Source organism: Macaca mulatta, chromosome 16, assembly GCF_049350105.2.
Source record: "Macaca mulatta isolate MMU2019108-1 chromosome 16, T2T-MMU8v2.0, whole genome shotgun sequence".
Classification (NCBI taxonomy): domain Eukaryota; kingdom Metazoa; phylum Chordata; class Mammalia; order Primates; family Cercopithecidae; genus Macaca; species Macaca mulatta.
The window spans coordinates 11,376,037-11,388,521 of NC_133421.1; the positions used below are offsets into that span (position 1 = coordinate 11,376,037).

A 12,485-nucleotide genomic window follows, 5' to 3' on the forward strand; every position below is an offset into this window, starting at 1 on the left:
AATCCGTCTTGTGATCCCAGCTCTACACGGCAGCTTCTCTTAGGGAGCTCCTTGTTGCTAAATGCAGTCTTATTTTGCTTAAGTTCTATGTAGCATTTAAACCTTCCTAAAATCATCCTTTTGGGGGCTTCCAGGATGCCCCTTCTGTGTCATTTATTCTAACCTCCCTAGCTATTCTTTCTTCATCACCTTTGCTATCTCCACTTTCTCCGTTTTTCCCTTCACTACGGGGCAATTCTCTTAACCCTCTTTCTCTCCCAGCTGCACAGTCTCCCTGGATAATCTTGTCTACTCCAATGGCTTCATGCTCTGGCTGGGACCTCTCTGCTGAGATTCAGACATAAATATCTAACCGCCTAGGAACATCTCTTGTGTTCAAAACTACTGGAGTCCTCATCCACCCTCTACTTCCCACCCAACGCTCTTCCTTCCCCGCATGTGATTCCTTTATTGGCGAATGGCAGTACCGCACATTTGAGATCTACCACCAAATGTCAGGGTCATACCCTCGCATCCAATCAATAACAAAGATCGTTTGACTCATACTTCATCATTTCATATTGATCCCTTCCTCTCCATCACTAAACATCCAATCAATAACAAAGATCGTTTGACTCATACTTCCTCATCATTTCAAATTGATCCCTTCCTCTCCATCACTGAAGCACCAGGACTGCTGCTGAGTTCGCTTCTCCATCACCATCCCCCAGGAACTCTGAAACTACTTCCCAACTGGTCTCCCTTCCTCCAGCCTTACCCTCACTCAATCCGTTCTCCACACTGCCACTGAAATTATCTTTCCAAAATGCAGTAGTACAAATCTGATCAGGTCACTTGCCTGCTTAAAATCTGTTACCGGCTCTTCATTGCTTTCAGAAGAAAACCCAAACTCCTTGCCTAGCACGGCAGTGAAAGACCCTGCAGATACTGACCCTCCCTCCCTCTCCAGTCTCACTTCTCACAAACCCTGTTCTCATTCTCCAAGCTCTACCCAAACCCAGCCACTTGCTTTTCACCACTTCCAGGGGGCTCTTGATCTTTCCTGAGGCTGCAGCCAAGACATCAGCCAGGGCTGCAGCCGTCTGAAGGCTTGTCTGGGGCTGGAGGATCAGCTCCAAGGTGGCGCACACACGCAGCTGGTGGTGGGTGGTGCTGGTTTTTGGCCTGAGAACTCAGTTACCCCATGTGGATCTGCCAATAGGCTGCTTGAGTGTCCTCACAAAATGGTGGCTGACTTCCCCTGGAGTGAGAAACCTGAGAGAGGGGAAGGGGGGGTGTGTGGAATTTGCAGGCATATTTTTAAATTTCTTTAAAGGCTGACAATGAAGGGCTGGATTTTCCCAGCCCATGACAGTCATGGAATGTATTCTAGGGAGTAGAGAGCATATGCTGTCCGCGAATTCCATAGCAGCAACAGGATCTCAGGTTAGACACCAATAGGGATGGAGTTCTTTACAGAAGAGAGGCAGACTAGCATTCTGTTTAAGTGAAGGGAGGGTTATAATCCGATGAATCTGGGTTTAATTACAGGCTCAGTCACTGAGTAGCCGTGCAACCTGGGAATTACACTTATTTCTCTGTGCCTCTGTTTTCTCATTGTATTATGAGGATAAAAATAGTTGTGGCTACCTTAGCAGAGTGTTGTAAAAATTAGATAAAAGAATGCCTGATCCCAGCACTTTGGGAGGCCTAGACAGGCGGATCACGAGGTCAGGAGATGGAGACCATCCTGGCTAATACGGTGAAACTCTGTCTCTACTAAAAATACAAAAAAAATTAGCCGGGCGCAGTGGCGGGCACCTGTAGTCCCAGCTACACGGGAGGCTGAGGCAGGAGAATGGCGTGAACCTGGGAGGCGGAGCTTGCAGTGAGTGGAGATCATGCCACTGCACTCCAGCCTGGGTGACAGAGCAAGACTCCGTCTCAAAAAAAAAAAAAAAAAGAAAAAAAAAAAGAATGCCTGGACCATTCTTAGCCCAAAGCCTGGCATGGTGCTAAGTACTAAGTGATAAGTACTAAGTACTTAGTGCTAAGTACTAAGTGATAAGTACTAAGTACTTAGTGCTAAGTACTGATAAGTACTAAGTACTTAGTGCTAAGTACTCAATAAGTACTCAGTATGTGCTAGTTAATAATAATAACAGTAATAGTAATAATAATGTGAATGTTCACCTGCCTTTCTAGATGGCCTTAATGATGGTTAATAATAATAATAATAATAACAGTAATAGTAATAATAATAATGTGAATGTTCACCTGCCTTTCTAGATGGCCTTAATGATGGCTAATAATAATAATAACAGTAATAGTAATAATAATAATGTGACTGTCCACCTGCCTTTCTAGATGGCCTTAATGATGGACCTCCTTAAGGCAGAATAATAAACTAAATCACTTTCTAAAATTCCTTCCAGACTTTCAGTTCAGATGACCTTTGGGACTTTGGAGATTCAGATGGCCTTTGGGCCAGTGGAGATCACAGCTAAGCATTTACTACCTGGCCAGCCAACTGCTACATTGCCCCTGGTTTACATTGAACTGATGGAACCGATGGCCGAGCCCAGCCTGACCTTGAAATTCACAGCTATGTGGAGTTCATCATTTACTTACCCAACTCTGCTTTTTTTTCCAGGTCAATTTCTTCATCTTCCTGAAAATTCTCAAGCTTCTCATTTCTAAGCTCAAAGCTAATCAAATGTGCTTCAGAGACTATAAATACAGGTGAGTGGCTTGAGGTTGGTCCCCAGCAGTCCAAAGTTATTGTAAGTCCTCTGGGTTTTCTGCCTAATGTCTTGGGAAGGATATTTATCTCCTAAGGCCAGGGTATCAGAAACAGCAGTTCTGGAAAGATGCTATAGGATCAAGTGAGGCTTTTGTCAACGGTGAGGACCTTCTAAGATGATGAAGCAGATGGTGAGTAGTCAAAGGCATTCACATTCCCCAGCAGAAAACTGTTAAAATGCCCCTAAGAGGCCAGGAGTGATGTCTCAGACCTGTAATCCTAGGACTTTGGGAGACTGGGGCAAGAGGATTGCTTGAGGCCATGAGTTCGAGAACAGCCTGGACAACATGGTGAAACCCCGTTTCTACCAAAAATGCAAAAGTTAGCCAGGCGTGGTGCATGCCTGTAGTCCCAGGCTGAGGTGAGGGGATTGTTTGAGCCCAGAAGGTCAAGGCTGCGGTGAGCCATGATTGTGCCACTGCACTCTAGCCTGGGTGACAGAGTAAGACCCTGTCTCAAAAAAAAAAAAAAAAAAAAAAAAAAAAGTTTCTAAGAATGGGTGGTTGTGGGAAAAGGACAGTCTTGTTTGAAGAGAAGTTTGGCCGTTGCCTTCCTTGGGGAAGGATTTGAAGAGGTTATTTGGGTGTTTTTGAGAACCTTGAGAAAAGAGACCACAAACTTTTAGGGTCTAAGGAAAGACATCCTTCCACAGGCATCCTTTATTTGTGACTTGTCATCGCTGCACCTCACTTTCCTCTTTCTGAGATGACAGCAGTCCTCATTCCTAGTAAGTCAGATCATAGGTTTTTACTGGATCTGCATTGTTGTAAAAGCAAATGAATGAATGATAAAGAGTTTTCTCCCTCTTTCCTAGTTATTCTTTACTTTTTTTTTTTTTTAGACAGAGTCTTGCTCTTGTCACCCAGGCTGGAGTGCAGTGACGCAATCTCAGCTCACTGCAACCTCTGCCTCCCGGGTTCAAGCCGTTCTCCTGTCTCAGTCTCCTGAGTAGCTGGGATTACAGGCACCTGCCACCACGTCTGGCTAATTTCTGTATTTTTAGTAGAGATGGGGTTTCACCATGTTGGCCAGGCTGACTTCGAACTCCTGACCTCGTGATCCACCAGCCTTGGGCTCCCAAAGTGTTGGGATTACAGGTGTAAGCCACCGCACCTGGCCTATTCTTTGCTTTCTATGTGGCATTCAGCAGGGCTCTGGAATGGGAGTGTTTTAACCCACAGATTAGCTCTAAGAGTAGGAATTCCAGTCCACACAGGAGGCCAGAGGAGGTGAGCACGAGTGAAGATGGCCCTAGCCCTGTTTCTCGCCCCTTTATAAGGCCTGACCCAGGTGCTGGGAAGGGAGTTTTTCCTTTTATCTGACAAATATTTAATAGGTGCCTACAATGTGCCTGGTACTGTGCTTGGAATAAAAGGTAGACACGAGGCTGGGCGTGGTGACTCACGCCTGTAATCCCAGCACTTTGGGAGGCCAAGGCGGGCAGATCACCTGAGGTCAGGAGTTCGAGACTAGCCTGGCCAACGTGGCAAAACCCTGTCTCTACTAAAAATACAAAAATTAGCTGGGTGTGGTGGTGTGAATCTGGGAGGCGGAGGTTGCAGTAAGCCGAGATCGTGCCATTGTACTCTGGCCTGGGTGGCGACAAGAGCAAAACTCCATCTCAAAAGCAAACAAACAAACAAACAAAAATGGTGGACATGATGTAGACCCTGCATTTGAGGAGCATGCGTTCTACTTCGCTAAGGACTAGGATGTTGGCATGGAGCAGGAGGTGGAAGGGAGGGAGCTGGCCATGACCCTAGACTTGCCTACTGGCCTTAGGCAAGTGCCTTGGCCCCTTTGGCCTGCTTTCTGGTGTGTAAAAATGGGAGTATCACTGCATACTCATCTCCTGCTTATTCTGAGGATTCAAGTAGGCTGTAGATGTGGTTATAAATATGGGTGGCCACTCTACCCTCCCTCCAGGAGGTCTAGAAGGATAAACATACCCGGCTCAATAATGGGCAGACATACTATAGTTGCTAGTTGGAGCTTTGGTCCAAACATTTTGCAAGAAACCCATAGCCCTGGGGAACTGGCCTGGCCTGGGCTCCAGGGAGCCACGCTGTCTCTCTTGGCGCCTCCAGTCGAGGCTCCAAGTGGCCACGCAGTCTCTTTGGCCCCCTTCCCAAACGCTTAGCTTCTCTCACCACTCTTTGAGGGTGGAGCTTCAAGGCCCGCTCTAGTCCTCCCTGCTGGGTGTGTTCAGGGAAGAGTTCTCTCAATAAATAGGTGCCAGGAAAACCAGGGTGCCCCAGAAACTGGACAGAGGCTAGTGTTTCCGTGAGACAGAAATGGTGCAGTTGACCCCCAGGGGACTCAGAGCTGACACCCTGCTGCTTTGTGCCCCCAAAGCCTACCATGGGCCACTGGTACCTCCCCCATGCCCAGGACCCACAGCAACCCCTACATAGTTTTTCGTCGTAGCTGCTCATTAGCATCCCCGGAGAGTCGGCCAGAAGTACAGCCTTGTGAGCCCTACCACTGGGTGTTATGGCTCCATAAGTGTGGGATAGAACCTCACAGAGCAGCCATGTCGAACCCTTAGAATGCAAGGACTTTTTTGCTTTTCTGTGGTGGCGGATATCACAAAAATTATGCATGGCATTTTTTTTGTTTTTGTTTGTTTGTTTTGTTTTGTTTTGTTTTAGCTCATCAGCTATTGTTAGTGTTAGTTTATTTTACACGGGGCCCAGGAGAACTCTTCTTCTTCCAACGTGGCCCAGGGAAGCCAAAAGGTTGGACGCCCCCGCTACAGAGTCTCCCAGGAGATTCTGATACACAGGCAGCGTGGAGGACTGCTGGGCCAGATGTTCTAGTGAAAGAACACATGGAATATTCTGGTCGGGCCATTACAGACGTCATGTAGCCTCAGTGTTCTCTTTTCCAGGGTCCCCTCTAGAGTTATCCAAGGCAGTGGTTTTCAAACTTTTCTGATCACGCATCTCTGTCAGTAAAGAAATTCTGAGCATGTCCCTCCTCATGTATATGCGTGGTTGCCTGAGCTAATATATGTATTATAAGATAGGCCAAAAAACAGAAAATGTAAGAGGATAGATACAAATTGATATATACACAACGCCTATTATCCTCTATTATAATATTTTCTTCCAATATCAAATAGATTGCCTGGCATGGCCCTGGAGGGTGTGTACCCACCAGGAGCCATTGGTCTGGGAAAGGGTAAATCAAGATACTGGGGAGACCCTCCTGGTTGAGCGATGATCCAGGGTGACTGCTTTGTGGGGAGAAAGAATAACCCTGCCTGACATATGCAGTCTGTTTGGAAATTCCTTTTTTTCCTCTCCCCTGCCTTTATTCAAAGAAAAAGCTCAAGAAGAACTTGGGACTGGGTGCAGTGACTCATGCCTGTAATCCCAGCACTTTGGGAGCCTCAGGGGAAGGGATCCTGTGAGACTGGGAGTCTAGACTAGCCTGAGCCACACAGTGAGATCCTTTTCCTTTTTAGTAATAATAATAATAATAAAGAAGAAGAACCTGGGTATATGTCTACCCAAAGTCCTCCCACGGTGAAGTGCCTCACCTTGGTGAGTTTGCCACCACCTGGATATGGTACAGGGAATCCATCTATATTCCTGAGTGGCTGAGACTTTGGGAGGCTGACGGACCCCAGCTGATCTCCCAATGTGTATAAACTAGAACATTGTTCATTTTTAATGTCTGTGGAAGGTGGGGGTAGGGGTAGAGCGTTCCTTTCTTGGGCCCATGCGCCTCCCAAAATTTCCTAATTGCAACACCAGAAGATTCAGGAATCCAGAGAGTCACCGGAACATTACTGGTACTCACGTCATCAAAGCAGAGTCTTGCTGTTGAAGGATCCTGAGGGTAGCCTGAAAAATCACCACCTGCCCACAGCGCCACCTACCTGTTGGGAAGGAGGCTCATTCCCCAGATCCAGTGTGCCCTCCACAGACTAAGGTGGGATAGGTACTGAGAACGTTCTCCCTCTGTGCTTTCCCTGCCATTTTTGTTGGCCACCTTTCTGTTTACTTGTTCTTTGTGTAGAGTGCAATCGAGTTGATTAATACTTATTCATTAGCAAAAAGGCAGGGACCAGTCTCTCAGGACACACCTAAACCACCTTATTTAACTCCCTGGGCTGGCAAATCCTGCAGCATCTTGTGCTTTTAGAAAGCAGTGCTAATTCTCATTTTCAAGTTCTGGGAGAGGGCTGTTCACTGTAACCCCAGCGGGGCATTGGCACCCCTCAGTTCCTCAGCTCACACCGCCCTCTTCCATGTCAGAAAGTCGTTCCTCTTCCTCATCCCCTTCCACGTCTGTTTTCCCTTAAAGACTTCTGGTGGGGTAAGGAGGAGGGGGTGACAGGGCCCAGCATATTTTATCCAAACTCTTGTAGGTACAGGCTGCCTCCAACTCTTGAAGATTTTGAGAACTTTTAGAATGTAACCCTGATCTGGCCTCCCTCCAGGATTTTATTTTAGGAAAGTTTAAATTAAACACGTTTAGGCCCTGCCAAAGAGGCAAGTTGCTAGGAGCTGGAGAACCTTCTGTAGTCTTAGCCCTTGTCCCTGGGCTTCCACCATCAAGCAAAGGAAATAAAAAAATGGTCCATCTGTCTGGCTTGGAGAAAGAGAACTGAGCCAAGTGTGAAGGAGGAACTCTGGGGCTGTAAACAGGGTAAGCAATGCCCTAGGAATGCGGACAGAGTTCAGCAGACCCTCAGCTCGGCTGGAGTTCTCTGTTCTTTGTGGTTCCCACAGAGGATAGGATCCCACAGAGGTGTGGTTCTCAGAGGCAGCTCTCTTCCCCTCAATAAAGGGCCTTAGCTCTCCATGGGATGCACCTGGGCAGAGCTCTTGATTCATTTATAAAGGAGAAGCTTTTCTTTTCTTTTCTTTTCTTTTCTTTTCTTTTCTTTTCTTTTCTTTTCTTTTCTTTTCTTTTTTTTGAGATGGAGTTTCACTCTTGTTGCCCATGCTGGAATGCAATGGCACGATCTTGGCTCAGTGCAGCCTCCGTCTCCCAGGTTCAAGTGATCCTCCTGCCCCAGCCTCTGAAGTAGTTGGGATTACAGACATACGCCACCATGCCCGGCTAATTTTGTATTTTTAGTAGAGACAGAGTTTCTCCATGTTGGTCAGGCTGGTCTCAAACTCCCGACCTCAGGTGATTCGCCCACCTCGGCCTCCCAAAGTGCTGGGATTATAGGTGTGAGCCACTGCACCCGGCCCGACAAGCATTTCTTAACATGCTAAACCCCAGTTCTTTCTGAAAGGACTTTCTGATAGGCAAGGTAGGAAGCAAAAGCTTTTCCTCAACCCTCTTAGGGTCCCTGGCTGGGTCTGAAAATTAGACAAAGACAAATTAACAGGAGAAAAAGCATGCAAGTTTATTTCTTAAGTTTTATATGACGTAGGAGACTTCATAGGGAAAGGAAGACCCAAAGAAATGGTCAAATGTGCGTATTTTTATGCTAGGTTTGATGCAAAGTGGACAGTCATGGGAGAAGTATGATTGAACAAAGGACATCTAATGGTCATAAACTGGGGGAAATTTAACAAGCCCTGTTTGTACAGATTCTTGTGTCACTGTGTCTTCAGAAATAGGGACATTCCTTTCCTCCACCTCTCACATGAGGGTCTTGTGATCCGCTTCAGGAGAAGGTCAGAAAATCCTTCCTAGGTTTCATGACCTGTTTCAGGGGAGAAGGGTGGGAGGTGACGGAGACTTCCTGCTCCTGCAGTTTTCTCAAATTCTTTCAGCTTAAAATGCTCAGTATGTCAAAGTGCCATATTTTGAAGTACCACGTTCTGAACCCCATCAGCAATCAAAGAATAAAAATGTTACAAATTCAAGTAAAGTTGATAAAAAATATTGAAATTATAAGCAACTGAAGGTCGGGGATGGCTTCTTTAAAAATAATAATAACTAAAATGTATTGATCATTGATCATGTGTCAGATACCATTTATTCTGAGGGTTTACCATATGCTATTTGTTTAATCCTTATGACAGCCCTGTCAGGTAGATGCTATTACTATTATAATCCTCCTTTTACAGATGAGGAAACTAATAGATAGAGAGGTTAAATGATTTGCCTACAGTCATAGCACTCATAATTGGCAACACTGAGATTTGAACTCAGGCCCAGATACTCTTCCTGTACCCTGCTGCCTTGAACTACAACTCCTTCTTTCCCACCATATTCACTCATGTGCCATAAGCATATGCTCAATAAATATTTGTTGGATAGTTAAATGATTGCAATAAATGGGACCATTTAAATAAACAAATGGTTATGGATGAAAATGAGCATAAACACAGTCTGTAAGAGTAAACCACTATTGCTATTTATGGATTTTCTTCTGGACAGGGACACAAATAGTACTTTGTCTAAGGAAAAGTTAGAATAAGGTGAAGGGTAGATAATCCCTTCATGTCTCCATCCAGAAGGGTGAGTGACCCAAAACTGTATTAAAAAATTGTTGTTCTTTACAGATCATTCCGTACTAAACGAAATGTGGGATCAGGGAACAGGAAAAGGACTGTAGTGGGAAATCCACATAAACTCCGAACTTTAGTTACTAGTAGTGTACTGTGTTTGTTTCTTAGTTTTGACAAATGGGCACGGTTATGTAGTATGTTAACATTAGGGGAAACTGAGTGAAGAGACATAGGAACTCTCTATACTGCCTTTGCTAATTTTCTGTAAATCTAAAATTATTCCAAAATTAAAAGTTTATTTTAAAAAACCATAACACTGCAACATGGCATCAGAATAAGCTGATGATAAGACACAGGTCTGCTTGTAGGCATAGAAGTCTGTGTCGTAAAAACCCAGACCACCCAGAGCAAGGGTCACAAATTCAGACTCTTACAAGGGTCAAACAAGTAACACAATTGAGTAGTACAAGCCGGGTGGGGGCTGGAGGCCACAGACTCCCTCTAAAGGGACAGACATTGCCCGGCTGTAACCAACGATTGCCAAGCAAGAATTTGAGCCCAGTGTTGCCAGCTCTCCCCATTTTTCAAAGGAAGCCAGAAACGTGGACACTTTTGCTAGAAATATTATTGAAAGATGACTGCAATAACAAAAATTGCTCCGTGGCCTAAGCAAAAGTTGTCTGCAGGTCAGTTACCATCCGTGGTCACCACTTTGTAACCTCTGGGCCAGAGGGCTTTAAAAATACTCCTGGAAATACAAAACCCTTGAAATGTTGTCTCATGGGGACCATATTAATGTTGCCTAGTGAAGTGACTTCTGTAGGGGTGGGTGTTGGAGTGGGAGTTGATCTGAGCTCAGCTCAAAAGAACCACATAGCTAAGGCCCATGATTCCATCTCTCTGCTCATCAGCGTTTCCTGACAGTCAAGGCTCTGGTTCACACAGTCACATGGCCAGGTGGAGTCCTTCCATCCTGGAGGCTCCTGCACTGCTTTAGATCCTTTGGGGGCACAAAGGTGAGGTTGCTTGTTTCATTGATAACGTTGCATTTGAATGGCCCTTGCAGACATAGGATTCACAGTAAGCTCTTGCTCTTGGACAGAGTTAATCCTTCCTTAAGAAACTCCCCCATGAATTGCTAATGCCACCCTGTTTTTCTATTCCTTTAATTCCACGGGATCTGAGGGGAAGTTCCTCCTAGTCTGGCCCCTTTACAAGAAGTGACCTAAGCTGGGAAAAAAAAAAAATCATTACAATTACGCTCCTCTTTCCCAGTGTGGATAAGACAGTAGCTTTGTTCGTACCCCGAATATGAGTCATCTCTGCTAATGTAGTTAGTTTTAAATTAAGAAGCAGCTCAACAGTAAAAGAGCAGTTATTTCCAAACCTATCTACTTCTCAGGATCCATGGGGGAGTTCCTTAAAAAGTCCACATCCGGCCAGGTGCAGTGGTTTGCACCTGTAATCCCAACACTTCGGGAGACTGAGGCAGAAGTAGTATATCACTTGAGGCTAGGAGTTTGAGACCAGCCTGGGCAACAACGTATAAGACCCTATCTCAATACAATAATAAAATAATTTTTATTTTATAAATATATTTCATATGTATTTATATATATATAAAAGTGCACAGTGGTGCACACCTGTAGTCACAGCAACTCTGGAGTCTGAAACAGGAGGATTGCTTGAGCCCAGGAGTTCAAGGCTGCAGTGAGCTAGAATCGTGCTACTGTACTCCAGCGTGGGTGACACAGGGAGACCCTGTCTCTTAAAAAAAATTAATTTTCTAGGACCCAACCTCCAGAGGTGTGGATTCAGGAAGTTGACATTGAGGCCCAGGAAACTATATGTATATATTTTAAGAGCTCTGTAAGGAATTTTAATAGTTAGCCACGTTTGGGAACCACCAGTATGCAGCATTTGGGCCCCAGCTGTGCACTTTACACGTGGGTGGCACAAGGAATGTTTGTCTTTTTCGTGTAGACTATATACAACAGCGAACCTCCCCGCAGCACTTTTTATGAGGAGGATCAGTTTTTCATTTCCTGCAGCTCTCACTACCACCAGGGTTAAGGGGCAGCATGAGGGCTGATAGCAAAGTCCAGAAAGGAGTCTGCAGGTCGGAACTGAAGGTCAGATGCCCCACATCCAGCCTGAGGTTTACTGCTTAGTGTCTGTGTGACCCTGGGCAACTCGTTTTCTCTCCCTTCTCATGGTAATACTGGAAATACTGATGTTGAAAGTCCTGAGTAAGGAAAGATAGAGGAAACTGCTAGCCAGGCGATAGGAAACTTAACAAACCTGGTAGGGGTGGAGTGTCCCAAGGTGGTAGTCACTTGTATGGAAATCTGTCCATCAGGCAAAACATTAAGAGTTGCAAACATATGATAATATATCCGGGGGAATTCATTCAATTCATGTTTTCTGAGCATCCGCCATGCATCAAGTGTAGGAACACAACAGTAAACAAGACCACAATGGCCCTGAAGCATTAAATGTTGTAGCCAAGGAGACCATCTGGGAAACAATGATCGATATGGTAAGAGCTGCAACAAAGGCATGGCACAGAAGCGCAGGAAATGTTGCCTGTTCCCCATGTGGCCCTCATGACTGCTATTTGGTTGTCATTTACAGATTGGCAAAATCAACACTGGTCCTCATTCCTTTATTGGGCGTTCATGAGATCCTCTTCTCTTTCATCACCGATGATCAAGTCGAAGGATTTGCAAAACTTATACGACTTTTCATTCAGTTGACACTGAGCTCCTTTCATGTAAGTAGGAATCTGAACCAATATGACTTGACTTTGGAGAAAACAAAATGCATGTGGCCCAAACAGGCTCAGAATTAAGGAGCCCATGGATGAAAATAGAATTGTAGCGTCAGCAGCCTTTATCAGTAAGGGCCCTTGGCATTAGAAGGGCATGCAGATGGGGAGGTATTGCGTTGATCCTGCCAGCATGATTCAGTGACTAAGAAGGGGGAAACGGTCTCTTTTCTGGGTGGTAATAGTTGGTGTGACTCATGATCATATTAACTGTGAATGTCAATGTGAAGCCTTTCATTAAGTGCCTATTTTTGCTGGGTTCTCTGCAGAGCATTGTGCAAAGTGAACATTGTCTGTGCTTCAGGTGACATGTACACAGAATGCAACACAAATTGGGTAGGGACTAATGAGTTCAGACCAGGAGGCTGTTGAACCTTGACAGATGTGTGGGAGCTGAAACGAGGAACAAGAGGCTAACTGTGGTTGTTACCTGGAAATCTCTTGCTAGTCT

General features: G+C 45.3%; 1 protein-coding gene across 3 annotated transcripts in view; it reads left to right on the forward strand.

Moving 5' to 3' along the window:
• The window catches only part of GLP2R (glucagon like peptide 2 receptor), a 68,377-nt gene that overhangs the window by 46,106 nt on the left and 9,786 nt on the right, over positions 1-12,485 (forward strand). For all 3 annotated transcript variants that reach the window (XM_001113520.5, XM_077970359.1, XM_077970357.1), the window contains 2 exons: positions 2,633-2,721; positions 11,842-11,980. In XM_001113520.5, coding sequence (XP_001113520.3) covers positions 2,633-2,721; positions 11,842-11,980 — 228 coding nt within the window. The remainder of the gene's footprint in view (positions 1-2,632; positions 2,722-11,841; positions 11,981-12,485) is intronic.